The sequence below is a fragment of the Fringilla coelebs genome (assembly GCF_963513975.1).
Source record: "Fringilla coelebs genome assembly, chromosome: 9".
Lineage (NCBI taxonomy): Eukaryota > Metazoa > Chordata > Aves > Passeriformes > Fringillidae > Fringilla > Fringilla coelebs.
Window position 1 is genome coordinate 5,818,780 of NC_140067.1, and position 27,642 is coordinate 5,846,421.

Below are 27,642 nucleotides of genomic sequence, written 5' to 3' on the forward strand. Positions count from 1 at the left end.
AACAGAATTACTGTGTCGTGGAAGGTGCACAGTTTGTCATGGAGTTTAACAGCCCCAGTCAGTAACTTTATGATGATTGGATTGAATTGACTGTGACTATGTAGCTTATCTATGGCTCTCAGATTTAATGTAATGTTTTGGCTTCTTCCTTCTGCAGTATTATCCTTGTTACCACACTGCAATCCAAGTATTTTAGTCTTGCATATACCATGACTCTTCTTCTTTAGATAACCCCTAAAACCTTACATTTCTGGTATAGCCATAAAATAGGGCTGGCAATAAAAATGGTCACTAGTCTGTTTTCAAACAATACCTGACAGTTTTATGTGATGTCTGTCTCTTTTTTTTTTTTTTTTTTTTTTTTGATAGGAACAACCTCAAAAGAGTAAAACACCTGTAATTAACAATAACAATTGTCCAGGTGAGTACTTTTTTTTCTGGAACAGCTGGGAAAATGTTGCACCTTGAGAATCCTTGGACAGTACAGGCTGGTGTCAGACTGTGAACCAGGCCAGAGATCCTCCCACCACCTTTTTTCTTCTTTCTTATGACAGGGTTTGTTGGGTGAAGTCCAGCTGCATTGGCAATCTCCTCCCCCTCATCCCAATATTGGTGGTAGCTATTATGTCCTGAATTCAACCAGTGTTAATTATATTATCCAAAACACCCTTCCCAGTCATTCCAGCCTTAACTCTGCTTTTTCTTTAATATTTTGTACCTTTTTTCATAGCCACAAACACTGTTTACATGCTGGAAGACCTAAACTCTCTAGTTTTAGCTCCCAGTACCTTGCTGTCAGCTCACAATGGCTTGGTTTTCCTGCAGTTTGTGTCCCTGTAAGGTGAGGGTGACATGAACTGTGGCACAGGGACACACCCTGGGCCTGACTGAAAGACCCTCCTGAGGAGGATTCCTGTGGGCCAAACTGAGATAAAAGAGCTCTGAGTAGGTGCATGGAATGGAGCCCTGGCCACCATTTGACTCACAGCATTGTTGCCCTGTCCTTATTTCACCTGCAGAGTACAACCAGCTGTTCAAGCTGAACATCAACCGGAACCACCGCGGCTTCCGACGCGCAATTCGCTCCAAAGGAATTAAATTTGAAGTGTTCCACAAAGGGTGAGTCCAGTTTGCTTCTCTGCTGACAGCTGAAAAGAGCATTGGAGCTGAAGTTTATGAAGCACAATCTCTAAGCCAGCACTGAAGAGTTGTCTGAGAGCTTCTAAATGTGCCTGAGCTCTGCAGCTTCTGCCCCTGTGGGGGTGAAGAGAGGCACAAATTCAGTGAAGTTGTTTCAGATCAGTTGAGGATTAGTCTGTTAGAAGGAGTTGGTGGGACTGAGAAAGCAGTGATTTACTTAAAATTGTTTTGATTCTTACCCAGTCATCAGGACTAGAAAATTTAAATGTTCTGTGTATTAACTCTGTAGAATAATGAAGTGAAGTGGCAGTGAAATATGAAGAGCAGGAAAGCAGGTGACAGGTGATGGCAGAACAGTTATGTTTTTGTACTTTCATTCACTGGATCTTGCAATACCTCCTGAGCACTGCTGGCAGCTGCCTTGAGAGAGACAGACTCCCCTGATCTCAGAGAGCAGGATCACCAGTTCAGAGTTCAGGGAGATCTTCCTCAGTCCAGGCTCATAACTGAGTTACTCAGAATAGCAGTGGCCTGTATTCCCTCATCCCTGGGTTCATGGTGATCCAAGACAGTGATGGGATGCCAGATAACCTGGTTTCTGTTTGGTGCCTTTTTGTCCCATTCCTTGTTGATATTACTGGGCCATGCAGAAACTGTCCATAGCTTTTCTGAGATGGTTTTCAAGTTGCAGATGTTTCAGTTTGTGACCTGAAGTTCCACTGTTTTACTCCAGACCATCCATTGGCATCTCTGTTGAAGCAAAATTTGATTTTCTTTTTTTATTTCTGTCAATCCTGACTGCTCCACTGCTCTGTGTTCAAGATCCCCCCTCATTTGCACAGAGCTGTCAAGTGTTTACATGTATTTAAAATGGGGTTTTTATCACCCCTTCCCAGCCATCTCCTTGGGAGAAAGGACAGGATGAAGTGATCCAGGCTCTTTTCTAAAGACTGTCTGCTGCCTGTCTTTTCTAAGACTACAAATGAATAATACTTTCAGAAATGCTTTGGTGGATGTTGTAGCTTTGGGTCCTCTGATAGCTCTTTGACCATCTCCCAAGAATTATTTTTGCTCAGTGAGCAAAGGAGACTTGTTTCAGGTCATATATATTAAACTTCAGTTCAACAACACTTTCAAGTAAAAACTCAGCAATGTATTTTTCCAAAGGAAAAGGCTCTTCTTGAGCCTCTCTCAAAAGCTTCTGAAGATGAAAGGGGATTTCCCCAGAGCTGTTTCTGAAGCCATAGCCTAGAGCAAGTTCTCAGTCTTCACAGCAGCCCCCTGGAACTGAGCAGGGATGAACCAGTCTTTATTGTTTCTTGTGTTATAAAATGGAAAAATGCTTTATAAAATTCAGCAAGAATTGCTGATTCTCTGAAGTTCATGAGCAAAGTGCCCCACATGCTGCAGTACAATTACATAACCCTTCATTTTAAGGTCCTTGTGAAGTGAAGGAAGTATTCCAACATGTGAGCTTAGAAACTCTGAACTTTCTTAATTATCCTGTGAATCTGCTGTGGCCTCACTGATCGAGAGTCTCAGTCTCCTGTTGCCACCAGTGATGTGATCATGAGGCTCCATGAACAATCTGAGTTTCCATTGAATATCTCAAGTCTTACTTGATAGTGTCTTAGTATCTCTTAATGATAATAGGAAGAAGAAAGGTGGATGTTTTGGGGTTGTGGGGGATGGGATTTTATGTTTGTTGGTCTGGTTGCTTGTTTTTTCTGAAATAGAGTGGGTAAAAAAGGGAAGCTTCTGAAATTTTGGAAAATTTCCAAGAAAACACAGCAGGTGTGGCCAAGTCATCTTTTTTAACTCCAGACTCTAGAGTATAGTTGTTTATCAAACCTTTTGGAGACTGGTTCAGGGAGATGCTTGGATGCAGGCAAAGAAATGCTGTGTTTGAGCTGAACAATTCTGAGGAGTTAGGGTGGTTTAGTCTTGGCCATTGTCTTCTGGAGGAGTTTGTCTGGGTAAGGGCTGGAACACCTGGCTCTGTGCAGGTAAGGATTGACTTACTGCTGATTGAACTGTTCAACACAAGTGACTACAACAACAAGTTGCTTGTTTTCCTCACAGGATAAAAATGCTTCTGTGCTTAATTCCAGCAGACTGGAAATCCTAAGATTATAGTTTTTGACTGTTAAAACTACCAATATGTAGGTGAATCCAAACAATATCTGAAGTGTTCTTACTTACTGAAATTGTTTTGATCAAGATGAAACAGAATGATTCATGTGACTTTTTCCTAAAAGTAGTTTGCCAAAAGCAACAGGAGCCTGTGAAATGTTTGTTTTGCTGGGAACTTCTTGGGAATTCCTTCAGCCTGTTCTGTAAAACAGCCCCAAGCAGAGGATGGCCCTGTCCTGGCCACTGGGACCTCCTTCCTTGTCACCCTGGGCAGGGACAGAAGCTGCTGCCGCTCCAAGTGCTGATTTAGTTGGTTGTTTTCCTTCACTTCTGTCCTCATCTGTACCTTGGTTGCAAAAGAAAAATTAACAAATGAGTACTTTCTTATCTTGTTCCTTGTAGTCTGGTTTTTAAGGGTTTGCCTCTGCACTGTGGTGTGCAGGGTTCCAGGAGCATGTCCTGACCAGCCCTCTCTGGATGGAGCAAATAGTGATGAGCTCTGGGCTTGTTTTCTCTTTAATGTTCTGACAATCTTTATCCCTTCACTTCTTTGGCACAGGTCCTTTTTCAGAAGTGACAAACATGTGGGGACAGCACACTTGAAGCTGGACAAGCTGGAATCAGAATGTGAAGTTAGAGAGATCATTGAGGTAGGTTTGGGGATGAGGTGTGTCCTTCTGCTCAGTATTTCAGCCCAAAGGGGAAATGAGTATCTGGATCACATAAAAGTGTGACTGCAGTCAAATTTGGTATTAGGTGAATTTGATAACCTGCCTGGGTTGTGGGGGACCTGCTCTGCTGAGTTCCAGTCCAAGGAATGCTTGGCTGTGACACTCCCAGCACTGCAGTCACCTGCAGGGATCTCTGTCATGCTTGGGCCATGGGCAAATGCAGTCACAGTTGTACAGCTTAATATTATAATCCCTATTTGTCCTAACTGCTCTTCTTTTTGTGGTTATTTCAGATTTTTGATGGCAGAAAGCCCACTGGAGGGAAACTGGAGGTAAAAGTGAGACTCAGGGAGCCCCTCAGTGGTCAAGATCTTCAAACAGTTACAGAAAATTGGCTGGTCCTTGAACGTTAGTTCTGTCTGAGGTATGAACAGTGTCCAGAGGTGGTCTGGGCAGGACTTGACAGGGCTTCAGATAAACTCTGCTTGAACAATGTCTTTTGTTGGCATTGACCTAATTACACTGCTCTGGCTTCAGTACATTTCCTCTTCATATTTGTGGTGGGGAGTTGACATTATTTCATAAATGAGGTTACAGAATCTCTGATTAGTTTGTATCTCAAAGATGCTGTTTCACAATCATTTGAAATACAGGGAACAGCTCCTGCTGTCACCTTTACTGAGAATATTATTTAGAAAATAAGTGATAAGGAATCTGTCTTCCTTTGCTTGATCTCCTGAAGCCTCTGTGCTCCCTCTTCCTTAGCATATGGTTTCACTTTACATTTCTAAATGGCAGTTAAGCAAATATTCATCAGCTTTAGAGTGACATCACCTGTTTGGAAGCAAAGATGTGGTAAATGGTGTCAGACTGTAGAGACTGAGGTCTCATTTCAATACAGGAGTCACCCTTTGGGTATCAAAGGGCCTGTTTTAGTGGTGTCCTCCCAGCCAAGGAGGTCAGGAGGTGCTGTGAGCTGCAGTCAGGCTGAAGGACACGTTTGATGACCATACCTGAAATAACAACTTGGCCTCATGCCCAAGCACTTTCCATCACTGGAGCTTAGTAATTTTGCTCCATTGATTTTCCTCGTTGACCATCCAGAACCTTGGTGTCAGCATTTTCCCTACAATGTCTCCTTGAACTGTGAGCATCTGTTCTGTACTGCAGCAAGGAGTTCTGATGGGTTTGTTTGTGTTGTTCTCCCCAGATCCGTGGGAATGTTGGAAGTCGTGGGCTGAGCGAAGGCAGGAAGATGCTGCTAAGCTGCAAGCACCAAAGATGTTAAATGAATGCACTACTGAACCTAATGTCTATTTTGATAACAGCCATAGTGCTTATTAATAACTCCAAGGCAAACAGGAGGCTCTGGGAATGCGCTGCTGCAGGGCTTGGGACCGGTCTACCCAAAATAGACAGAATTGCCTTAATGTGGGACTACTGATGTAGCACCAGGACGAATGTTACATTAACTATGCAGAGTGCTGTGGGAAAGGTTTAGCCCTTTAAAAATTCCCTCAGGCAGTGCCAGAGCTCTTTGGTTAAGTCACAGGTAAGACCTTCACCAGAATTCCTATTCCCAAGTGTCTGAGCAGCCGCCGTGGTTCAGTGAACAGTCTGCTACTGCTTTGTCTGTCCTCTCCTATCCAGGCCTATTTGGGTTGGGGTCTTTTTTTTGTTTCCTAAATCAGAGGAGAGCTCTCAGGCAGCAGTTCAGGGGTGCCAGTCCCTCCTCTGTGCACACCCTTGGCACATGAGGTTTCAAGAGCTGTTGGAAAGGCCCCAGGGCTCCCCAGCAGGTTGGTGTTTACAGACCTCTGGTTTTGTTCTGGCTCCCAGTTTTGTGTGCTGTGCTTCCTGCACTGCTTGTCCAGCGCAGAAGGGTACTGTGCCTTCATCCTTTATGGTGTTGGGGTTTTAATTTAAAAAAGAAAAAAGTACACTAGACTCTGCTGCTTCTCAAATGTTCCTTGTATTTTTACAAAAATAGGCTTTTACAATTCTTCCAGGTGATGGGGAAAATAGTCTCACTTTGTCCTTTAAGAAAACTGGATCATGATGCATTTTCAGGAATGCTTTTTGATCAGCAGCATCCAAGAAAGGGTACTAAATCTGTTTGTGTTTTAAGTCTCTGTGAGCTAACAGAAACCAGGGATCTCCAAGGGGAGGATGTGCCTGTGCCAGGGATGGGCAGGTTGGGAACAGAGCAGAGTCCAGACAGGTCAGGCAGCTCTGCCTCTGTCTTCCTGAGCAGATGAAGACAATACAGTGTTTAGTTTTTAATTTCAATAAATTTAATATACAAAACTACATGTTGAAAATAAAAATATAATATGCAGTTTTTTGCAGTGTTAACTAACTGAATTTTAAAAGTACAATTTTTTTCTAAACAAGTACTCATTTCTTAACAACATGGTAATTAAGGTCATTTCAAAGGCTATGGTTGAAGCAGACATGTCAGTCACCAGTTGATAGTGTTTTGCACAAACAAAATCCAAACCTAAAAGACTTCTGGGGCAAAGGAAGAGAAGATAAACATTTTTCACCTCTTTTACTGCATTATTTAGCGTAACAATGCAACTAAAGTAACTGGAAAGCTGCTGCTGTGGCAAAGCTGGAGTGCAGGCTCTAGGAGGAAGATTATTACCAAGTTTCTGGAATGCTCTTCCAGCTGTGGGACCGTGCCTACACCGTGTCGTGCTGAGCTGTGTCCCAGAGTGTGCAGAACCAGGGTGCAGAGGGGGAGCAAGTGGCCTCAGTCCAGCTGGGCTGCACAGACAGCTGGGCAGGAGCAGGGGGTGGGTCACAGCTCCTGCTTTGGCCAGCAGGAGCCACTACATGAGCTGTGTTAAGTCACCCAGCCTCTCCCAAATGCCAGAGGTAAGGCTTCACTTGGATCTGACACCCTTTAAAGCGTGGTAGTGTGCTCCCTCTTGCTGGCCAGCTTTTGTTTGTGGAGTTGGCCCCATTTCCCTGGCCTGTGTTCTCCAGGGGCTGGGGGGTGCCAGCTGTGATTTGGAACATTGGATTTGTCGTACTTTGCTTTTTGAAAAGCAGCAGCCATTTATTCCCAAGTGCACTCTGTGCAGACACTGGGCTGCCTTTCTATAAAACTTATCACGCTGTGCAGGTACCTTTCCCTTGGCCAGCCAATGGTGTTGGTTTGTTTAAAAACCAGAGCCTCAGTCTCACAGTGGCCTGGCACTTCTCTTTCTCTTTGCAAGGCCACTGGTGTTACTGTGTCACAGCTTCCCCCAGAATGGACGGCAATAGGAAGTGTCTGACACCACAAATGTTCACCATAAATTAGCACCTCTCTTCCCAAATTAATTAGTTCTAGACAGGAGGAGAAACCTTCAACCCTCTTCCTGGGAGGGACTCAAAAGAGCTGCTTTGCATGACTGGCTAAACAAACCAAACTTCTCCTGCTTACAGCTCTTGCCACTGGTTAGCAGCTTTCCACGGAGACAGTAAGAACAAGGAACCACATTTCCTCTGGCTGATGCTCAATTCCAGCTTCTTAATGCCCTGGCAGACATGAGCAGCTGCTCTCCTTACCAAAGCCCTCTCAGGTGAGACCAAGCGCACTGGGCTGAGTGCACATGTTCAGAACTGACCACAAAGCCTTTTTCAGCAGAACATGCAGGAACAGCCACTCTACACTGGTATCACAGGTAAGCTTGGACATGGGGCTGCAATATGAAGTACAAGCTGGCTTGGGTTACGTGACACTGGCGTTACACTACAGCAAACAGCAGGGAGGGGACACAGCTGCCCTGGGTGGGACTTGCCTCTCAAAAGCAGGACCTCCTGGGGACAAGGAACAAGATGAAACTGCACTTTTGGGCTGATCTTTCCTCTGCTTCAGACGGATTTGTAAACAAGGTACAGAATAGCAGAGTTGTAGGAGATCACAGAAACCTGCCCAAGTGACAGACTTTTGTGGTAAATAGAGGAGAAAAGGAAACTAGCCTATTACACACACACAACTGCAGAGAGATGCCTGTTCCTGCTCCTCTGGATGCACAGACAAACAGGGTTATGGCTAGGGAATCTTTCCCTATCTCTCAAGGGCTTCTCCAAATGTATTTCAACCAATAATCTGGTCAAAACAATGTAAACGTTACTTTTTAATGTCTATAGAATAACCACAAATGGCATTAGGATGAGGTCAGAATGGAGGTCTTGATTGTTTCTTACATGTCCATCTACAGACAGTACAAGGTTGGAATTTCACTTTTTATTTACGCCCCAGTGATCTTTGCACCCTTTGAGCATTTAGAGTACATGACTGTAAGTCTTTAAACATGAGCATTTTTCTAAACAGGAACAGAAGTGGATTAGCTGCAAAGATAGCATAGCCATGTTGTAGTATAGAAGCTGCCCTGATCCTCTGGTTGTTGACAATGCATAGAAGATTTAGAATTATGGAACAACTGTCCCGCCCCCCTCCCCCCCTTCCCCAATAGTGTTAACAAAAGCTTAATTTTCCAGTTTTAAAGTGCAAATGATTCAGATACAACTGCTGCTGGAACAGGTCTGAACAGAAAATGAAGTCCTCTTATGAGATGTTTTCCAGAATATAAAAGATGAGCTCCATTATGACTGGCCCCTCACTCAACTGACAGGCCCCTCCATGAATCACTGGCACTAAGGCACTGTCCAGGTCATTCATGTATTGAGAGGGCAGTGGCTGTCCATTGCTCCCAGCTTGATAACCAACCTAAAAAATACAAAGAGTGGTTTTTAAGAACAGGACACGAGGCTGTGAGTCAGGGGGCAGGAAGGGAGGAGGAGCTGTGGTATCTCCCAGGGAAGTCAGGAACTCAAACTGGATCGAGCAGGCACTAAAGCAGCTTTTCCACTTGTCCTTGTGCTTCTTTGTGTTCCCAGTGGCTGCCTGAGAAAAAGGAAACTTTTCCTCCTGTTTTCTCAAAGCAGCTCCTTGGGATGAGCAGGACCCTCACACTTGCTGGCAAAAAGGCCAGTTAAGAGTCTGCTCTGAGCACAGAGCAGGTGCTGCTCGTGCCATATGGGGCTCAATCTGTGTTAATTCAGGCTGGGCCTTGCATCTAACAGATGTCCCAAAACACCAAACAACAGCCAGCACCACCTGATTAGCATCTGATACTGGTACTGCTTCAGAATTCTCCTGGTTTAACTGGTGTATTCCATTCTGGGGCATGAACAAGAGAACAATGCCCCAGTTAAACCCAAACTATTGAAGACTTACTTGATCTGAGTCCAGTGTAACACGCAGACCCAGCTTAGTCATTCCATCTTCTTTCAGCAGTTTCAGATGAGGACACAGAGCCAGACAGAAAGCCTTTGCCACATTCTCAGTCAGTCTGCTGTGATCAGCTGGGTCACTCAGACCATTGTGTTGCTCATCATTTTCTAGAAAAAACACCTGAAGGGAAGAGTCAACACAAGACTTAACTCTTGGCTTTTCTAAAAGCCAAAATTTGGGTCAGATGTCATTTCAACTTCTACAAATGAAGACTTAAGAAGTAACTCTTCAGGAAAACCCAGCAAAAACCCCTAAAGACCAGTCACCTTAGGGAGGAAAAAATTTTTTTAAAAATCTTCAGAAGAAATATTTAAATTTAAATAGTCCTCTGAAACCTCTTAGATTTGGTCAAAAGCCTTGCTATGGAAATTCAGTATGTATTGCACATGGTTTTAATAAAAACCTGCTTTTAAATAGATGTTAAGTTCAGAAAAATTGCACTTTAAATACAAGCCTGAAGATCTCTGCTATTTTTGTCACTGAACTTGTTTCTGTTGAGCCCAAATGACCTGGGAAAAAAGGGCACAAGGGGCTGGGCTGCAGAGTAAGGAACCTGGTTCCTCCTCAGCAGGCAAAGTGAAGCAGTTACAGAAATATTTTGACACCAGCATTTGTGTGCTGGCAAAGTCACAGGCAACATCAGCCATGCAAGCAGTTCCTGCGTGATTTATGCCACAACACTTTAGCATGCAACATTTTAGAGAAAGTGGCTCAAAATAACATTTCTAAAAAACAATTTATATTAAGATTTGTCTCCATGTAGAAAGGCAGCTTTTAACACAAAGACAAATGAAACCAACTGTTTCTGTGTGAAAGGCAGCAAGTGTTGTTGTGGTATCTGAACACAGGCTGAACACCCTGGTGTGAGCAGCAGTGGCCAGCGCAGCGCGGGCTGTGGCTGTGTCAGGGGGAGGATGTTTTATCCCTTTTATCCTGCAGGATGCCATCCTGTGCAGGCAGGAAAGGCTCCACAGCCTCGTGGGGAAGCAAGAGCTGCTTCCCTGTGGTGACTGGGGGAGCAGCTGGCCGCAGGCCTGGCTGCAGTGCTGGGCTGACAGACCCACCTCTGTCCACCGGATGACCTTCCCGTTGGCCTTGTACTCGGAGCCGTGGAATATCTTCACACTGGTTATGGATTCCATGGATTTGCCATCAATAGGGCTCACAACGCTGCAGAAGGGAGGGAGGAGGGTGAGCTCTGACTCAGCACAAGACCTGAGCTGGACAGAGCCCTGTGCAGAAGAGAATGACCTTGGAATCAAAGGGCAGTTCCTGAAAGGGGTCACATGCACAACACAGGTGCAGAAGGACCTTCCTGGAGGTTTCCAACAAAGCTTTGCAGCAGAGCTGAGATCCTGTAAAGTTCTGACAGAGTAATGAGGTGTTTCATACAGGCTGGATTTTTGCTCATTTGTAAGCTTAGTGTAGGCCATCAATACCTGAAAGACAACTTACACAGCACAGGACTGACTGCAGAACCTAAGATTGATCTGGAGAGCCTGAAACTACAGAAATATCCTTCCTTCTAGGTGCTGAGTCCTGAAATATGGAATCCATCAGCACTTTACTGCCATAAATACTTCAGCTGCCAAATCCACCTTCCTTTTGGCTTAACTATCAAGTGTCCAAAGACACTGTTGATGTTCAGCAATTTTGTTTCCAGCTCTACTTAATGCAAACTAAGCACCAACAGTGCAAAGTGACCACAATGTGCAGGGTTCAGCACTGAGAGTTGGAGACAGATTAGTGGTTTCCAATAACTGGATATTGGCAATGCCAAAAAAAATCCATAGCATTGCCAATATTCTAAATTGATGCCCCAAAGCTCTGGTATCTCAATTCCATTTTCACTACAATTAATTGCATCTTATCACTCACAAGAGAGGTGCAGACTTTTAATTCCTATTGATTTGAAGACTCATGTGCCTTACAAGATCAATTAAAATTTTTAACAGGCACCAATATCAAGTGCTCCTCTACTTACCCCTTATTAAAGTTTTTATCATCTTCTACCCACTGAATGTGAACATGTTCCTGAGGGTCTTCAGCATCTACTTTGCCACAGGTGATGGTGAAGTCTTTCATCTCTCTCAAGGCCTGTCTCAAAGAGTCCATGTTCTCAGCAGTTATCTGGACCATCACTCCATCTAGGGAACCAAGAAATCCTCATTAGCCAAGAAAAGCCATGCCAACACAGCCTATACAGAAAAAACCAAACATCCTTCATCTGTTTGCAACAGAGGTTAAATATTCATTTTAAGCATCATGGGCAGCAGTGCTCCATAAACACACTTCTGAACAGTCACCTTGCTAAACTGCAAACCTTCTGAGTGCTGATGAGGGAAAACACAACAGTGAGAGAAGGGCAGCTCCCAGGTGAAGTCAGGTGTAGCAAAGTCCCCCTGAGTTTGCCTCACAACCTGACACCTGCTCTAGGCCACTCTCAGAAATGCCACTTGCCACTGCTCCATTGAACCATTTCCTTTTTTGGCTCTGGAAGCAGCACTCCAGCAGTGACAGTGGTTGAGAAGTCAGTGCTTGCTTGACAGCGGCAAAAGTGGGCACCGAGGGCAGGAGCACTGCTACACCACTCCTGCCTGCACTGTCACAGGTGCAGGGACCTGACTGCACAGTTGTGCAGCTCAGCTTGCAGGCACTAACAGCTTCCAGCCAGAGCACCCCAGGGCAGCTCCTTGTGTGATACAACAAACCAAATGTGAGAGGGACCAGCTCGGTGCTCTCAAGCTGTCATGTTCTCTCTGCTCACATGCAGGCACATCAACAATGCACATTCAGACCCCAGCACACTGCAGAGCTATTTGGTAGCAGAGGAAGTTTAGCAGGACTTCCTCTGCTGGTTGGTGGATTACACATTCTGTATTTCTCAGGCTCACAATTTCCTCACTCAGCCCAAACAAGTGAATCGATCACAGGCTCCCAAGCCTATCTTACCCTCATTTTCTTGGGACCCTGTTTTGCAGCATCTGCACAAATTCCTCCTTGTTAAAGGAACTGGGTGGTTTTGCTTATAAGTAGGATAAAGCTGAAGGAGCAGCAAGACTCCAAGGCCCAAGGCATATGAGCAGAGAGAGCCCTTTTAGCTGCAGAGCTGAGCTGGGCAAAGAGAGAAGTGTGTTTTAAGCAAGCAGTTCACTTCTTACCTTCCACTATACTGGATTTGGCAAGGAAGCCTGAAGAGGATTTTAAAGCTCCACTGAACACAAAGAAGCTGGCACCAGTCACTGCAACAACAACAGGAGAGATTTAGTGAGGGTTTTGTCAAAGCAATGCCTTACCCAAGAATCAGGTATCAGCTCTATCAGCCAGAGAGGTGATTACCCTGAGTCAGGACAAATGCTTGGAATTATGGTGCCTGGATTGCACATCATAAGCTTGGATATGCAAAGGCAAATCAGCCAGTTATCTTCTAAATGAACAACAGTTTTTGTCTAAGTTAATGCTTGTACTTTATCACTCTCCCTCTCCATGCCCTACACACCTCTGAGTTTCAGAATTACTAATTTTGGGCAACCAAGTCCACAATTAACTTCTAAATGTTCCCACACAGGTGGCAGGTTTTGGGTGAGCTGTTAATGGATCACGCTAACACCAACCCACCAGCAAGGCCACAGCTCAAAGCCACTTGACTTAAAGGAAAATTATCTTCAGTGACTACTAAGCATCATGAAATTCCTGCTGGAAATCCCTCATCTTGTCCCACAGGTGAACTTAACAGAAGCAAGACAAGACCATCAGTCTGGAGTAACATTCCATGCCAGTACCTGCTGGAGTCACCAGTGACACTTGTAAACCATCCAAATCAGCCTCTGTCTTGTTCTCATTTGGAGATTGTATAAATGTCTTTGCCAGAAATCTCCCCAAACACACAACATTTAAATTCTCAGCACACAGCTGCTGCAGCCCTTCAGCCTACTGTAACAAAAATATACCCTAGAAATTAGATGGTCTAATTAAGGTGAAAATGAGAAGTTGCTTGAAGATGCATTATTACAATGCTGCTGTGGTTGGTTATTCCTCTTGAACTTTCCGTCCTACTGAATCTAGTCTTTCTTTCACATAGTGTAGGTCAAGCACAGGCAACCACAACCTCTCTTGCACATCCCATAATGCCAAACCCAGCTCTCATTATTAATGGAGAGGTGTTGCCTAAGCCAGTTCCAGCACAAAAGCTGCCCAGTCAGGGACACAAGTGGTCAGACTGATTTTCTCTAACAAAAACTGGGTGAAACCCAGCCAAACCCAGCTGCAGCCAATTCACAAAGCTGGGGCAGCCCCACAGGGGCCAAGCAGCCATGCAGAGCAGCAGAGTCAGGGCTCCCCTCACCTTTCCTGGGCTGGTTGTGGATGCTGATGGCCTGTGTCTGGTAGTTGCCGTCGTCGTTCTGCACACACACCAGGTGTGAGTCTGCCTTCTCGTTGAAACACGCTCCCCCTGCCAGCACGTGCTCGTTGGATTTGTTCATGGCTTTCATCATCTGCAAACACAAAGCTTTAGCATTTCCACCCAGCTCATCAAGCACTTCCATAAATAGGTGGTTCTTGGAGCAGTTTAATCAGAAGCTTCTCAAGTTCTCATATTCCATGTCAGGTTTTAGCACTCAGAACCATAAACTGCTTTTGAGAAGAGGGTTCAGGTCCTTTACTGCCTGGATACTTTAAAGTGCCATCTTGTGTGCAATTAAGATAAGTGGTATAAGGGATAGCTGAGCTACAGAAATTGCAAAAGCTGTTATCCCTACCTGGTTTTAAAAATACACGAGGAGAAAAAAAAAAACATGAGAAAAACCCAGGGAGGAAATACTTGGCTTGTTTGCACAACTGCAGTTGTTAATGTCATAAATCATAAATGCCCCTCCACAGTTCAGTGCCACCTGGGCTCTCAGACTGGGGCCATTTCATCCTGTTCTGCCACAACCAGACACCAAATCTTCAGTGTCTCTGTGCTCCACCTGCATGAACTGGTGAAACTGGTTTAAATTGTTCCCAATTTAAGACTTTTAAAAAATATCCAAATTTTCTTTCTCTGCAAAGGAGGTCTCCAGAAAGCATCCAAAAAAGTTTGTGACACAGTTGCCCTTCTGCTGACAATCATCTAACATGCACCGAGTTAGATGCCTCGACAAAATACCCTTGTAGATTATATAGTTTATTTTCCCCACTATTCCTCTTCATAGGAGGCTCAGACTTGGTGATTTTTGATACAAAAGAAAACTGAGGGTGTCACCCAACTCTGGAATTTGTTTCAAACAGGAAAATGACATGTTTGCTTAAAATAAAAAAAGTCAAATTAAATGACACAAATCCCCCCGCAGTGAAAACCCAGAAAAATACTGAATTATTTGACATCTCCTAACACACTCACACTCCCACCTCTGCTTCCTGGAGCTCATGAGCATGCAGGCTACACACAACACATTTGTCTCTCTCAGTCCAACGTAAAACCTTAATTACAGTGTCAGGAACATTAACTGATGCTCGCTATTGACAAATGTGCACAGGTGTAATGTTTGGGGAGGAAACTTAATTAAGATTTTGCATCAGACATCAGTGTCTTTCATTATCCAGTTGATCATGCCATGCTCCAGAAACTGGATTCTAGCTCCAGAACAGCCACATTTGTGGAGACCAGCAGTTGCCTTCAGCACAACAAGAAATAACTGGATGTGGCATCTGTGCTTCCTTAGAAGGCAACTGATTAAGAAATTACAGTCATCTTTGCTTAGGGATTAAACAGACAACTAGCACCCTCTAAGCTTTAGAAAATTTAAATAATTTTGAAAACAAAAATATATATTTAATAGAAAAACTATATATTAATGTGTAATTTGTTAATCACAGGTTGAATTTTCCCCATTTCATACACGCATGAGATTTCAAATTAGTTTGTCACTTTTTAGATATTGAAAATATCTGAGTAACAGTCCTTTCTAATTAAATAAAAGTAAAGGTCTTATTATTTAATTCATCTTGAGACTGGCTCAGTTGGTTAGAGGAGGGTGATGGTAACACCAAGGTCATGGGTTTGATCCCTGTATGGGCCATTAACAGTTGGACTTGATGATCCTTGTGGGTCCCTTCCAACTCAGAATATTCTGTGAATCTTAATTCAAAGTAAACTCATAAAAAATTCGCATTAATACAACTTTTCAAATGAATCACAAGCTGTGAACAATGTTAAATAAGTAACAATTTGTCCATTTAAAAAACTGAATCCTTGCATCGGGATGGGAACCCAAGCACAATTCAGAGTTTTGCCGTGTCCCTGACACAGGAATTCCCTCTCAGTCCATGCCTGGCACAAGTGGAGCTGACACCTTGCAAACAGCAGGCACAGCTGACACTGAACTGCATTGTCTGTGCCAGACTGGATTCAATCAAACCTCACTGACCTCTCCCATTCTGGCACAACTGCATCAAAAATTAAAACACCTTTTAACAGACCCTTTATCTTCATCAATTTCATCTTTTTCAAACGTCATAGAAGAACACTTTTTTATTCAATTATTTTTTTTTTACTCACTTATTTTACTCAAATGTTTCTTGCAGGGAAATTCCCTCTTGAGATAAAGCTGCATTCTGCTCTGATCTTACAAGAACTTTTACAAATACCATTCTGCTCAGGAGGTTTGCTCTCACCCCAACTCTGACAGGTTTCAAACTACCAAGTTACCTCCCTCTCTTCAGACAGAACACGAAATCAATCTCCTCTCCACTGTTCCCTTTCATTACTGTTCAAATACCTCCTCCCCCAGCTTTCTCTAGTTAGCAGCACTAACTCCTACAGATGCTGACTGATTTTCTCACACCAGAAATCAAGTATAAAATTTCAATGTTGAGGGAACTTTTACATAAAATAATCTGCAATCCAACAAATACTACTAAATGCTTTGAGTGGGAACACACAACAAATGAGAAAAGCTAATGCATGTTTTCTTCCTAGTTTACCTCTAGTGTGAAGTTTGTCAACTTGCTCAAATGAAACATATGACACTTTATGTAAACAGTTCAAAAACACGAAGAAAAAGAGTTTAAGAGTTTAATTAATAGTAAATGGAACTGCATTCCTCCTGTGAAGCCAGGCTCATTCACTTCCAAAAGCTGTGTGCATCACACAGTTAGTATTTGCTTTTGAGGCATTTTTCCTTAGTGGTAGTGAGTAAAATAAAAATTCCTCTAGATCCTAGGTACTCCAATTACAAAGAAACTGTACACAAATGTGTATTTTATAAGCATTACCTCATTATATCTGTTGCTAGGTATTTTGATGCTGGTTTTTCTGACTTCCATATCAACCACTAAACCTTGGACCACAGGCAGTGTGTACTGGTAGTTTCTGAAGTCCTGAGAATTAAAACAAGATTTCAAGTTAGCCATGATGATCATCATTAACACTGTAGGTTTCATAACTATCCTGGGGACTACTACTTAGCCCATTCAAATAACTGTAATCAGTGACTGGAAGGCAGGGAGGGACAGGGACACCACAGCATGTAACCCATGTAATTGCAGTACTCAAATGAAAAAATATCTCTTATATCAAAATTAATGTTCTCCAACCTTGAATATCATCACTGTATGTAAGGAAATTTGCTCTCTGTGTTCTGTTACATTACTAGATGGAGTTATTAGGTTTTTTAGCAGTGAGATTAAGTCATGCATCAAAGAGAATTTCCTATATTGAAAATATTTGCCAAGTAGGAAGAGATAATAACATCCCTTCAGTCCGAGCACGATGTAATCAGAGACCTGTGACTGCACACTGTGATGACCCAGCACTTCTGGGGAAGCAGTCTGAGCAAACAATGCACTTATTTCAAAATCCAAACATCCTCCAGCAGCCAGGTTTGGGATATTGATTTGGGTACCTTGTTACAATTCACTGTGTTGTTGAAAGCTAACACCCACTCTCAGTAACAGCAGGGAAATTCACCCAAATCCCCACTACTTCCTCTTGCATCTCCTGGACCTTCCAGCTGCTATGTGCACCTGGAGCCCCCATCTCCCCACACAGATCCACTGACACCAGTGGAATGCACAGATTCCATCACAGACTTACTGCAAGGAGGTTCATGATCGTGTGTCCCGTCTCTCCAAACAAAGGCTTACGGAATCTGACACTAAAAAGTGGGCATGGATAAACTGGAATAAAACAGGAAAGAACAGGTCAGATGGAAATTTACATACTCAGATTGTGCAAAACCAGACCCAAATATCGTGTCCTCGGTTGAATTGGTAAGCAGTGCTTAAAGAAGAGACTGGGCAGGCTGGAGTTTAAAAAGCAAAAGGGCAGAAGGGTTCAGCATTGTAATGACCTCACGTGTCATGGCTGCTTGCCCACCATTCTAGAAACAAGAATAATTATGCAGAAAGCTTACAGATGCCACACTGCAGGACTGAACTGAGTGACCTGGGCCCTGATGGCAAAGATGACCTTTCTAAGTGCTTCTTGGAAATGGCTTCTATTTTTGCACAAATCCTGCTGCTCTCCACTACTGCATCATCAGTCTTTCAGTTCTGTGGCTGACACGTGACATTCAAGTGATAACCCAGATTATTTTATTTCCTGGTTTCATTATTTCATGAGAGTGTGGCAAACTCCACAGGGGTACATCAAAAACAATTTAAAGGACATTTATGGTATGTCAGTGATGTAAAATATCTGCATTCCTTGGCTGACATCCATACCTGTAAAACATCTGTGATGCAATTCTGAGTGCAGGGCAAGGATCTGGCTGCATTACGTTATGTTGCAGCAGAAGCCATCACAATGCTTGGAACATGACTCATGCTCTGGTACATAATGCCAAGGTTCCCTAAACACATGTTTGAAGGAGGATTCCTAAGCTATCCTCAGGCAAACACTCAGCCTGATTTCCCCAAATGCCACACTCCCAGTTCCCAGTGTGGCCAGAAGGGACTGCAGAGTGCTCAGCATCATGTGAATAACATGAGGATTTCCTGATGGATCAGCTCCAGCCTCTGCACACTGATTTGATACCTGGAAGCACCACACACCACATGCAACCAACCCCTGCACAGTGCCCTGAGGCACCACCAAGGAATGAATTTCCTGTGTCTGCCACTGGTTTCAAGCTCCATCCCAGATTTGCTGAATTCCCTGAGCCTGGGCTGTTGGGCTGATCTGTGGATGCTCAGCTGATGTTTTCTGCACACCCAGCAACCCAAGGGCCTCCTGCATCTGATCTGCACAGCCAGCAGCACTGCACAAATGGCTGGATTCTGACAGCTCCACCAGCAGGGAGGATGGAAGGAAACCCAGGAAACCTGGGCCACAAAAGCAGCACCTTCCAGGGAGAAACTGAGGCAGTGCCCTGCAGTCACAAGTGGCACAGCTCAAGGGAATATGTCTAAATCCAAACCACAGCTGTAGGAATGATGCAAAGCCTGGCTTCCCAGGTACTTTGTCACTTTGTCAAAGTGTCAAAACACTTCTTTCTGTGCTCAGAAACAGATGCCATATCCAAAACATGAGCATTTTTGTTTGTTTTTCTAAATACTGATGGGAATAAATGCAATACTTTAAAAATGCCTGCAGATACACACAAAAGCCTACACACCTTTAACATGAACATTCCTTTGGAGAAGTTTAACATTCAGTCCTCATCCTCAGAAGGCAAATTTTGAGGATTTTATTTTTCTCCTCCAGCAACACAAATATTTTGTGGAAAATTCCCAATGTTCTCAAAACTTTAAAAGTTAAAGTGACAAATCTCTGCACAGCTTATTATAAAACTTATTTCCTTAAAATGTTCTAGGAGAGTTCTAGGAAAAATTAGCAACAGACCATTTTCATAGTAATTTAGATTAATGAGACACGCCAATTAAAACTGAAGATAAGTAAGACATACAATTTTTGGCCCATCATGGTGGACAGACTGCCAGTAATGTCTTTGCTCCAGCAATGGTAAATGTCTTTTGAAAATTATTTTAACTTAACTTTATGCTGATTTCATGCTAACTGCTAAGATTTTGTTCAGATGAAGCATTCTCTCCAGCCTATTTATTATTAGTTCCAACAGTATTTTTGCAACAAACTTCCAAGTTTATTGTCCCTGCACACATATTGTTACTCTCAGGAAATGAACATGGTTTTAAACACCTAAAAGCAAATGTTCTTTCATTTCAACATGGAAAGAGCTGAACATCTCAAAGCTCTCCCTTGTGCTATCTACACCAGCTAATCAGACTTATTCTGCACATAACTCTCAGGTCACTAAACGGATACAAACATGCTCAGAACGAGATTTGTCTCCACAAAAACCACCCTGATGACCCAGCAGAGTTGTAAAAAGGCCGTAGGTCCCATCAAACCTGAGTGCTGCATGTGGGTCTGACACACAGCTCTTCCCTGCCTGTTTGAGCCTGGGTGGCTCTGACAGGTAACAATCCAGGGCTGGGGGAGTGCTCTGGAGCAGAATTCACCCATTGCCCTGCAGAAGTTACTCACGCCTGTATTCAGCTCCGAGTCTCAGCATCAGCCGGATGGGGAACACTTTGGCCCAGGGAGTCTCCCACTTCTGGATGAGGATGCCAAACAGGTAGGGTGGGGTTGGGAGCACCAGGTCCTGCAGGGACTGATAGGTCGCTGCAACGTACAAGAACCCTCCGTGTTCTTTGCTTCCAAGGAAGCTCTGGCTGAAAAAGGAGTGTCCCAGGTTGCCAACAATGTTACCTATGGGAAAAAAAAAGAGTTCATTACTTTACTGGCTTGAGAGCTGTATCAAGAACAGCAGGAGTTTTTCAGAAGGTAAAAAAAATCCATGTTAAATTCACCTTTCTTCCTGGAGCATTAATGTGTATTAACCACACCTGAAACAATGGGTCAACCACAGCTGCTCTGGGCAACCTGTGCCAGGCTGCCACTGCCATTTCAGGACACCACAGGAGAGTTCAGGCCAGTATTGCTGCTAAGGTGGTACCTGAAACCTCCCCCTGGCACTACAGACATATCCACACAAAGCCTTTTTTCAGTGCATTACAGATATTAAAGGGACTTCCAGTGCAGAAGCTGCTGTTGTTTAAACTAAACTTTTGGATGCAGCTGCAGTTTAAGGAGGGATGTGCACCTGGTCAAACAATTAGTGTCCCCTGGTTGTCCTTCCATTTAGGCAAACCACTGGGGTGTCTGCTCAGACACATATTGAAGAACTGGGTCATTTCAAGAATTACACAAAAGACTGTTTATTTCATTAGTAAACTTAATGTAAAACGCAACTGAGAGAGACACAGGGGAGAAACATCACTAATTTTTATTCACATTTTTACTCTTTGATGCTTCTGATTTCCAAAAATGTTTATACTAAAATGGCTGAATGAATCTGAATGTTGATTAGGTTATTACAGCATCCAACACAGCATTTAACACTGAAGCAAAGAACCATGGTGTGATTCCTTTTACCAAATGACAACAACAGCATGCAAATAATGTACAGAACAGCTGATCACAATTCTCCATAGGAAGATGTGAATATTAATAGTGATGATTTGCTCTCAAAGAAAAAGACAATTTCAGAGAGCATGGTGTGCTTGATCACACCACTCATGAGGAATTGCATGGGATTGAGGTACTCATGCAGACCTCCTGCGCTTCTGGAGCAATCCCACACTTTCCCACCTGCAGACAGAGACTGCTAAGTAGGAGTTTCTGCTCCTTCACCACCTCATAACAGAGTGTTTGTAGCTGAACTCAAGGCAGTGATGTGCACATCTCCATCTGCACATCCACTGGACATTACCCATCCCTTCCTTTTACGTACATGATGCACACACAGACAAATGCCAGGTTTTAAGTAAGTAAAACTATGAGTCACAGAAATGATACTCTGACATCCTCAGTAATACAAATTATAATAATACAGTTATTCCAGCCCTCCCTCAGGAGATGTGGCCATGCTGCTTTGCACCTCTCCAGACCACCTTGGCACAATCATCACTCAATACTGACCTTCACACCACCTTGAGTCCTCCAGCTTTACATATAGTGTCTGGTAGGTCTGCAAGCAAACTGCTCCATTTACACTCCATCTAACCAATAAGCTCAAGGGGTTCCTTATTTTTCAAATTTTAGGGCCTTTTCATGGATTTTTTTTCCTGTACTCACCAATGCTGCACAAAGTAAGTCATTAGGTTCCCTGTTAGAAGGTGACAGCTTTGGCATCCCATAGCAGGGTGAGGCTCATTCAGAGTTTGCCACTGTCCTGCAAAGCCAAGCTATAATTTTACAGATACACACAGGCCAAAGCTGACATGATCACCCAGATCAAACCCCAGAACTCTCAGAGTGGCTACAATTTCTCAGCTGAGCATACTTGATGAAAAGTAGCTACTGGTCAAACTACCATGAATAACAGAGCCACATTAAATGTCAGCTGCTGTGAATCCCTGCTCCTGCCCATGTGCAAATGCAGCTCTGTCAGCTGTGCTGGGACACTAGTGCCTGCTCAGTGAAACACCAATGCACCAACGTGGGCATCCTGCTAGTGAGTGCAAACCAGTGTATCCACTGGTGTTCATGAGAAAGATTTTCACTCATCTAAAATAGCTGCTGGCACTGATTTGCTTTTGCAGTTTCCACCTACCCTCACTAATCGCCTCTTCTTCATTTATACTTCCTTTTCCCCTTCCCATCTGTTCTTACCCAAATAGAGCTACAGGCCTGATAATAAAGTTACTTGGTGAGGTTCTCAGCTCCAACAACATGATCACAATAATCCTTTTTACCCTTCAAGTGTATGACGTGTATGAACTGCCAAACTGCACTGAGTTCTGCCCCCTTTTCTGTGCATTTTCTGTGTGTGAGAGGCCAGGCAAAGTGCAGCTGTACAATCCTGTATGGATCTGAGCCGTGTGGCACTGCCCACTGGAATGACAAAGCAACCAGACATTTCCACTTGAGACTGGTGCCAAGTGCTGCAGCAGAAGGGGATGACTACTTATTTTTTCTGTTTCAGGAGATGGAGCCTCAAGGCTCACACGCCTGGGATGCCTTAATAATAATTTTTCAGCCAACAGAGACATGGAAAAAACCCTCAGAGTTGAATCTGCAACTCAGCTGTTCAGCCCTTTCCTTCCATAAGCCACAGCATCATAAATTACTCCTTCTGACACAAGCAGCTTGCACAGTGCAAGATCCAAGAGGCTGCCACCACTTTAAGGGGACAAATTACTGGGATTAGGTAGCTGTGCTGCAATTCATTATTTATAGCAGCTTAAGAGTCTGGATGTGGACAGCATGGGAAGAAGCAAGTGTTTTCCTACACACTTCTTTAGTGCCCTTTTCAGTCAGCAGAACCAAGTCAAAAAGCCTCTTTGTGCTTGTCCCTCGAACATTTCTGCCCCAACCAGGAGCTCTCAGTCTTTCCTGCCCTGTCTCTGAAGGTGATTCCAAGCCAAGGCCCCACTGAGAAGTTGCTATTCCCAGCCTGACATTGTCAAACCAAACCCACTGCACCATTACACATTTTAAGCACAGAACTGTTTCAGAGGCTTGTAGAGAAAGTGTAGGCGTCAGAAAAACCTTCAAAAATAACTATCCTTTGCAAAAGCATGTAATTTAATTTAAAACATATCACAACTTCCTTTCTAATGAGGCAATCTCAGAGTGAGCAGAAAGGTGCCTTTCCATATATTAAGTTCCAGCACCTGACATTATTTAGGAAGTGCTTTAAGTGTGCATGATGCATCTAAAGTAGTTCAGCAGGAGGTCAGTACTTATTCTCTTCTCAATTATACTGGGTTATCCTTGACTTTAAATCTTAAGCATCCCTGCAAAGTTGTCCAGAAAAAAAGGATGCTTTTATCCATAGTGTTTTGCATTCTTCACTTAGATATCTTTCCATGAAGAACAATGTGCTTTGTATAGCAATTTGGCAATCCCTTCTGGCCTCAAAACAGTCTATACCAGGAAAGGCAGATGAGGGAAAAAAAAATACTCCTGCATTTGTTTATTGCCCTCAATGAGTAGCGAGGCCAGTTAGGTACTGTTACCAAAAACCAGTGAGGTTAAATTCTTAATGTATGCTTTCCATCTTTTGGTTAATTCCAGGTCAAAAAAAAGGTAATGGCATCCAGACTCAGGCAAGGCATTTATTTGTGGCTTGGGGAATTCCATCCAGAACACCCAGGAACTGCCATGTACCAAACTCTGCTGGCATCCTGAAAACCCCAGCACCTCAGTCCTGCAGCAGGAGATGCAAAGCAATATTCACCTGTGAACAATCTTGCCAGATGGATTTTCTTCAAGAGCAAATGAGCACATTTCCTTTGGAAAAGGAACACAAAACCCATCACTCCAAGAGCCTCAAAGGGCCACAGAAGAGCCAAGACCATGAATGTACCCTGATGCCCCAACACATCTGTAGCAGATGCCAACACTGAGAAAAATCTCCATATCAGCTCCACATTCAAAGTTCTGGCCATGGTCAGCTTCTCTTTATTGAAACACATCAGAAAGCAATTTGGAAAGAACTTACTCCTATTGCCAAGGGCCATAATGCTTCACTTACTACCAGTGAGCAGCAGCAGCTGCCAGCATCCAAAACTTTCTCAGGCTACTCTGTGGCATCCTTCCTAACATCACTCACTCACCTCATATGAAGTTTGATTTTGTCTCCACCTTTCCACAGACCAGTTGGTTAACCTGATCTCTATTCAGAACATCTGCATGGGCTTCTTTACAGATCTACAATTAACTACCACCATGCTTAATTAAAACCACACTGGGTAAAAAAATGCACAAATTGTGTCTGGGATAGACACACCCTCACAAGGAATATCCCCAAAAACCAGGGTGACCACAAAGCCCTTTCAGGCAGTTGCCAGATTTATACTTCTACTACAAAAGTAGCTTTTATTGTCATCCAGCACAGAGCTGATGCACTAGGGCATCTCTGGCAGCACTACATTAACACATCCAACTGCCTCAAAGTGCCCATTCAGACAGACAGAAGTCCTCATTTTCCCATTCACTGCCAGGCTGATAGCCAACAGACAAGGATAATCATGGGATTACTACTACAGCAGTGCCACTACTACGACCACAACAGAAATCATTAGCTTCCACTTTCAAAACAAGAAAAGCAACACAGCAGGGAGCTTGATGACAGAGGGGCCAGAGGAAAAGTAAAGTGATGAACAGTGAGAAGCAATAAAGACTTGCCTTAACTGACTTTATTTTTTTATAACTCACATGCATACAGTTTACAGTGAAAAATACCATTTTTTCCTTCAAAATCTCTCTGCTGCCATCCTACCAGAGCCAGCCTGCAAACAACACCCAGCACAGAGGGCAGGACTCTGCCTCCAGAACAAGTTATCCCTTCAGGAAAGAGGAAACATCTGGGAAGAGGCATGAGTACATACAAGTACTTTGTGCTTCTAGGCTTGAGCACAGAATTCAAGCTCCTAAATTCATGTGACTCATGAAGAAATCATTTGCTATGGATTGGGCTTTAATCCAACAAACAAAAAGGGATGCTGTGTTTTCCCACTGAAAACAAGACCAAGAAATCTAAAATCACTTCAAAGCAATATTATTAACAACATAAAAAGTAATTCTTGTTTCCATTCCAATAAAAAGTACTTTTTACAGTACATTTATTACAGTACATCTATTTTATGACTGTTTTTAAGAAAACTTGTACTAAAGGAAATAAATAAAAAACCTCCCCAGAATTTACTTCAGTTTCCTGATACAGAATATATTGAAGACAATGTATTATATAATGAAAAATGAAATGGTGAGGCAGGCTGTTAAAAAGTCTCTAAATTCTACTGGGAATTCTTGTTTGCTCTAAATGTCTAAATCATCTCATTGCCAGGAGAGGTGCAGTACCTCTGAAATGAACAGCTTGGAAAGCACGGCTCCACCTACAAGAGCAGAACTGCTAACCACTTCCAAGGGATTACAGACACCAAACTGAAACCCCTACAGCATCACCTCCTCTCTGCCTGAATAATGTTTAAAGCAGCCAAGTTACAAATATGCTAACAGATCCTTCTGCCTCTCAACGTGTGCCTTGGAAAGAAAAAAAGGATGGATATTGAAAGAGCATTCCCAAGTGCTTTGGGAATTCATCATTGTGCACTATCTACAAAACCTGCAGGCATTATGCAGTAACTGAAGGTGTCTGTCTACTCATCCTTCATGTCTGAAACTCAACACACAGCACATCTTACTAAAAGAAAACACACAGTGGAATTCTTCAACAGCAACATTCGGTTTCTGATTAACAACTGTACAACAGTAAGCAGCTCTTTGCACCAGTGGAATTGTAGGATATCAAATTACTACCACTACAGTACTAAAAAAGAATTCTAAATACATTATGTAGGAGTTATAAATTATGTATTTCTGTAGTGTAATTATACAGAACTTCATAGCAATATACACACCAAGCTGGATTTATATCTGCAATATACATATATACACATTTATATACACATGCTTGCCATTTTTCATATCTATCTCCCTCTGAATAACATCATTATAAGACAAAGAAAATGAATTGAGGTTTAGAACAGTAGTTGTTTGCAATGCACACAAGATCCATTATGACATGAGATAATAATACATTCTGAACCTGGCAACTTCTCTGGACAAGCTGACCTTTATTGTACAAAGATATTTTAGGAAACAAATATCTTTCATTATTTTATAAAAGTACTGGATTCAATCACTCCAAAGGCATTACGAATGATAAGTAGAACCTCCTGTAAATGTATTTTCAGCATGCAACCTTAATGTGATCCAATTTCACCTCTGGAAAACAGAGGTTCTTCTGATGAGCAGAACCAAATACTTGCATATTTCCTTATGCAAGGATTTTTGAATTCTAAGGTCCAACAATAATACCTAAAAGTGAAAGCTTATTTACTTAGTAAATGTAAAATGTGCACTGATTTATATAAAAGTCTTGCAATCAAGATACAAAAATTTAAAATTATGGGATAATTTCTGAAATGCTCTACAGTTCATTCTGGGCACACATATACATATATTATTTTTAAATATAAATGGGATCTCCATGATGTAGTAACAGACATAGGTAGTATGAGAATCAAACTTCTGACTACCTGGTCAGGAGAAACTGAACATACTGTCCACAAGAATTCTCAACATTTTCTTTCTGGCTGGAAGATCTATGGAGCAGCTCCCCAGGTTAGCAGCATTTTATCTGGTGAGATGATTAGAACACTGGATACTGGCAACCAACAACTTATCCCCCTATCAGCTTTGATCCTTATTCTCTTTTTATATTTTTAGTTTTTTCAACAAGAGCCATTTGCTGTGACAAAAATGTATCTGACCCTGTATGATTTTTAACATTTTTAACAGAGAGCATTCCTACCTGCTAAGGCATCCCGGTAAAGTTGCACAAAATGGTTAAAGACATCCTTAGGCAAACATTTCTCATCAGGCAAACACTGCAGGAGGATGACGATCTCCGACTGCCCCACCGCGTGCATGCCTTTGGTGGTGAAACACCAGCACTTCCTGTTCACATCTGCACGGATGGAAACATGGATCAGCAGAGCAGAACTGCAAAAAGGATGCCTACATTTCACTGCAGGAAGACAGCTCTTGCAAGGAGCACTTTTACAGCACGTATTGTTGTGTTATCTGTCACACAGACAAATTACGTCCTACATCTGTTACCGTGAGGGCAAGCACATCCAAAACAAGAGCAGCTCAGTAATTCCCAGTTTACAGCTAAGGAAGAGCCAGAGTATTACAGCTCCCAGTCAGATCTTGGGATTAACACCACAGAGCAGACTTTTAGCAGTTTCTGTATTCAAATGAAAGGACAGGATTTAAATGTGACTGAAGGAGCCTGGGAACAGGCCAGGCTTTGGCTGTGTGTACCATGATCCTGACAACCGAAACAGTTTCCAGCAGTGATATCTTCCTTAATATGGAGAGCTGGATGTCAGGTGTCTCCATGAGACCTCACTGTGTTGTTATGCTTCACAGGGATGTTAGTAATGATATGTGCTCGGAGCTTCATTTCTTGAGAATACTAAGTTGTTGAAATAAAACTGTGTCTCTAATATATTACCTTTTTATACATATGTAAAACATTGTTCTGCAATCCAAGAGATGCTAAAAGGTTTATAAACAATTTATTAATACAAAACTGTCCTTTCCAATTTCTCCATGGGGTTTCTATCCAGCAGAGATCAGCTGAGGAACTGGCATGAGAAGCCATCCGTGTACCTCTCCACTCCTCCCTCAGCACAGGTGCACACAGGCACAGGACAGAAAGAGACAGAAGAGGTGCACAGGGGAATGGAACCTCTGCACTGTTATGGGATCCCATCTGCTTCTTCCAGAATGGGATGACAGGGGAATAAGTGAAGCAACCAAAG

The 27,642-nt window shown here is 43.0% G+C and overlaps 2 protein-coding genes across 5 annotated transcripts in view; one reads left to right on the forward strand and one right to left on the reverse strand.

The window, feature by feature from the left end:
- The window catches only part of CC2D1B (coiled-coil and C2 domain containing 1B), a 30,202-nt gene extending 21,816 nt beyond the window's left edge, over positions 1 to 8,386 (forward strand). The window contains exons 21-25 of one of the 2 annotated variants that reach the window (XM_084211577.1): positions 370 to 421; positions 1,020 to 1,119; positions 3,833 to 3,923; positions 4,238 to 4,368; positions 5,155 to 8,386. In XM_084211577.1, the coding sequence (XP_084067703.1) occupies positions 370 to 421; positions 1,020 to 1,119; positions 3,833 to 3,923; positions 4,238 to 4,357 (363 nt within the window). In that variant the 3' untranslated portion in view covers positions 4,358 to 4,368; positions 5,155 to 8,386. The remainder of the gene's footprint in view (positions 1 to 369; positions 422 to 1,019; positions 1,120 to 3,832; positions 3,924 to 4,237; positions 4,369 to 5,154) is intronic. The other variant, XM_084211578.1, reaches the window with a different exon arrangement.
- A 13-nt stretch (positions 8,387 to 8,399) lies between these two features.
- ZFYVE9 (zinc finger FYVE-type containing 9) overlaps positions 8,400 to 27,642 on the reverse strand; it is a 55,245-nt gene continuing 36,002 nt past the window's right edge. For 2 of the 3 annotated variants that reach the window (XM_084211575.1, XM_084211574.1), the window contains 10 exons: positions 26,625 to 26,780; positions 19,724 to 19,948; positions 17,312 to 17,394; positions 16,492 to 16,596; positions 13,580 to 13,730; positions 12,396 to 12,476; positions 11,219 to 11,381; positions 10,299 to 10,404; positions 9,178 to 9,354; positions 8,400 to 8,667 (listed from right to left, as the gene is read on the reverse strand). In XM_084211575.1, the coding sequence (XP_084067701.1) occupies positions 8,506 to 8,667; positions 9,178 to 9,354; positions 10,299 to 10,404; positions 11,219 to 11,381; positions 12,396 to 12,476; positions 13,580 to 13,730; positions 16,492 to 16,596; positions 17,312 to 17,394; positions 19,724 to 19,948; positions 26,625 to 26,780 (1,409 nt within the window). In that variant the 3' untranslated portion in view covers positions 8,400 to 8,505. The remainder of the gene's footprint in view (positions 8,668 to 9,177; positions 9,355 to 10,298; positions 10,405 to 11,218; positions 11,382 to 12,395; positions 12,477 to 13,579; positions 13,731 to 16,491; positions 16,597 to 17,311; positions 17,395 to 19,723; positions 19,949 to 26,624; positions 26,781 to 27,642) is intronic. The other variant, XM_084211576.1, reaches the window with a different exon arrangement.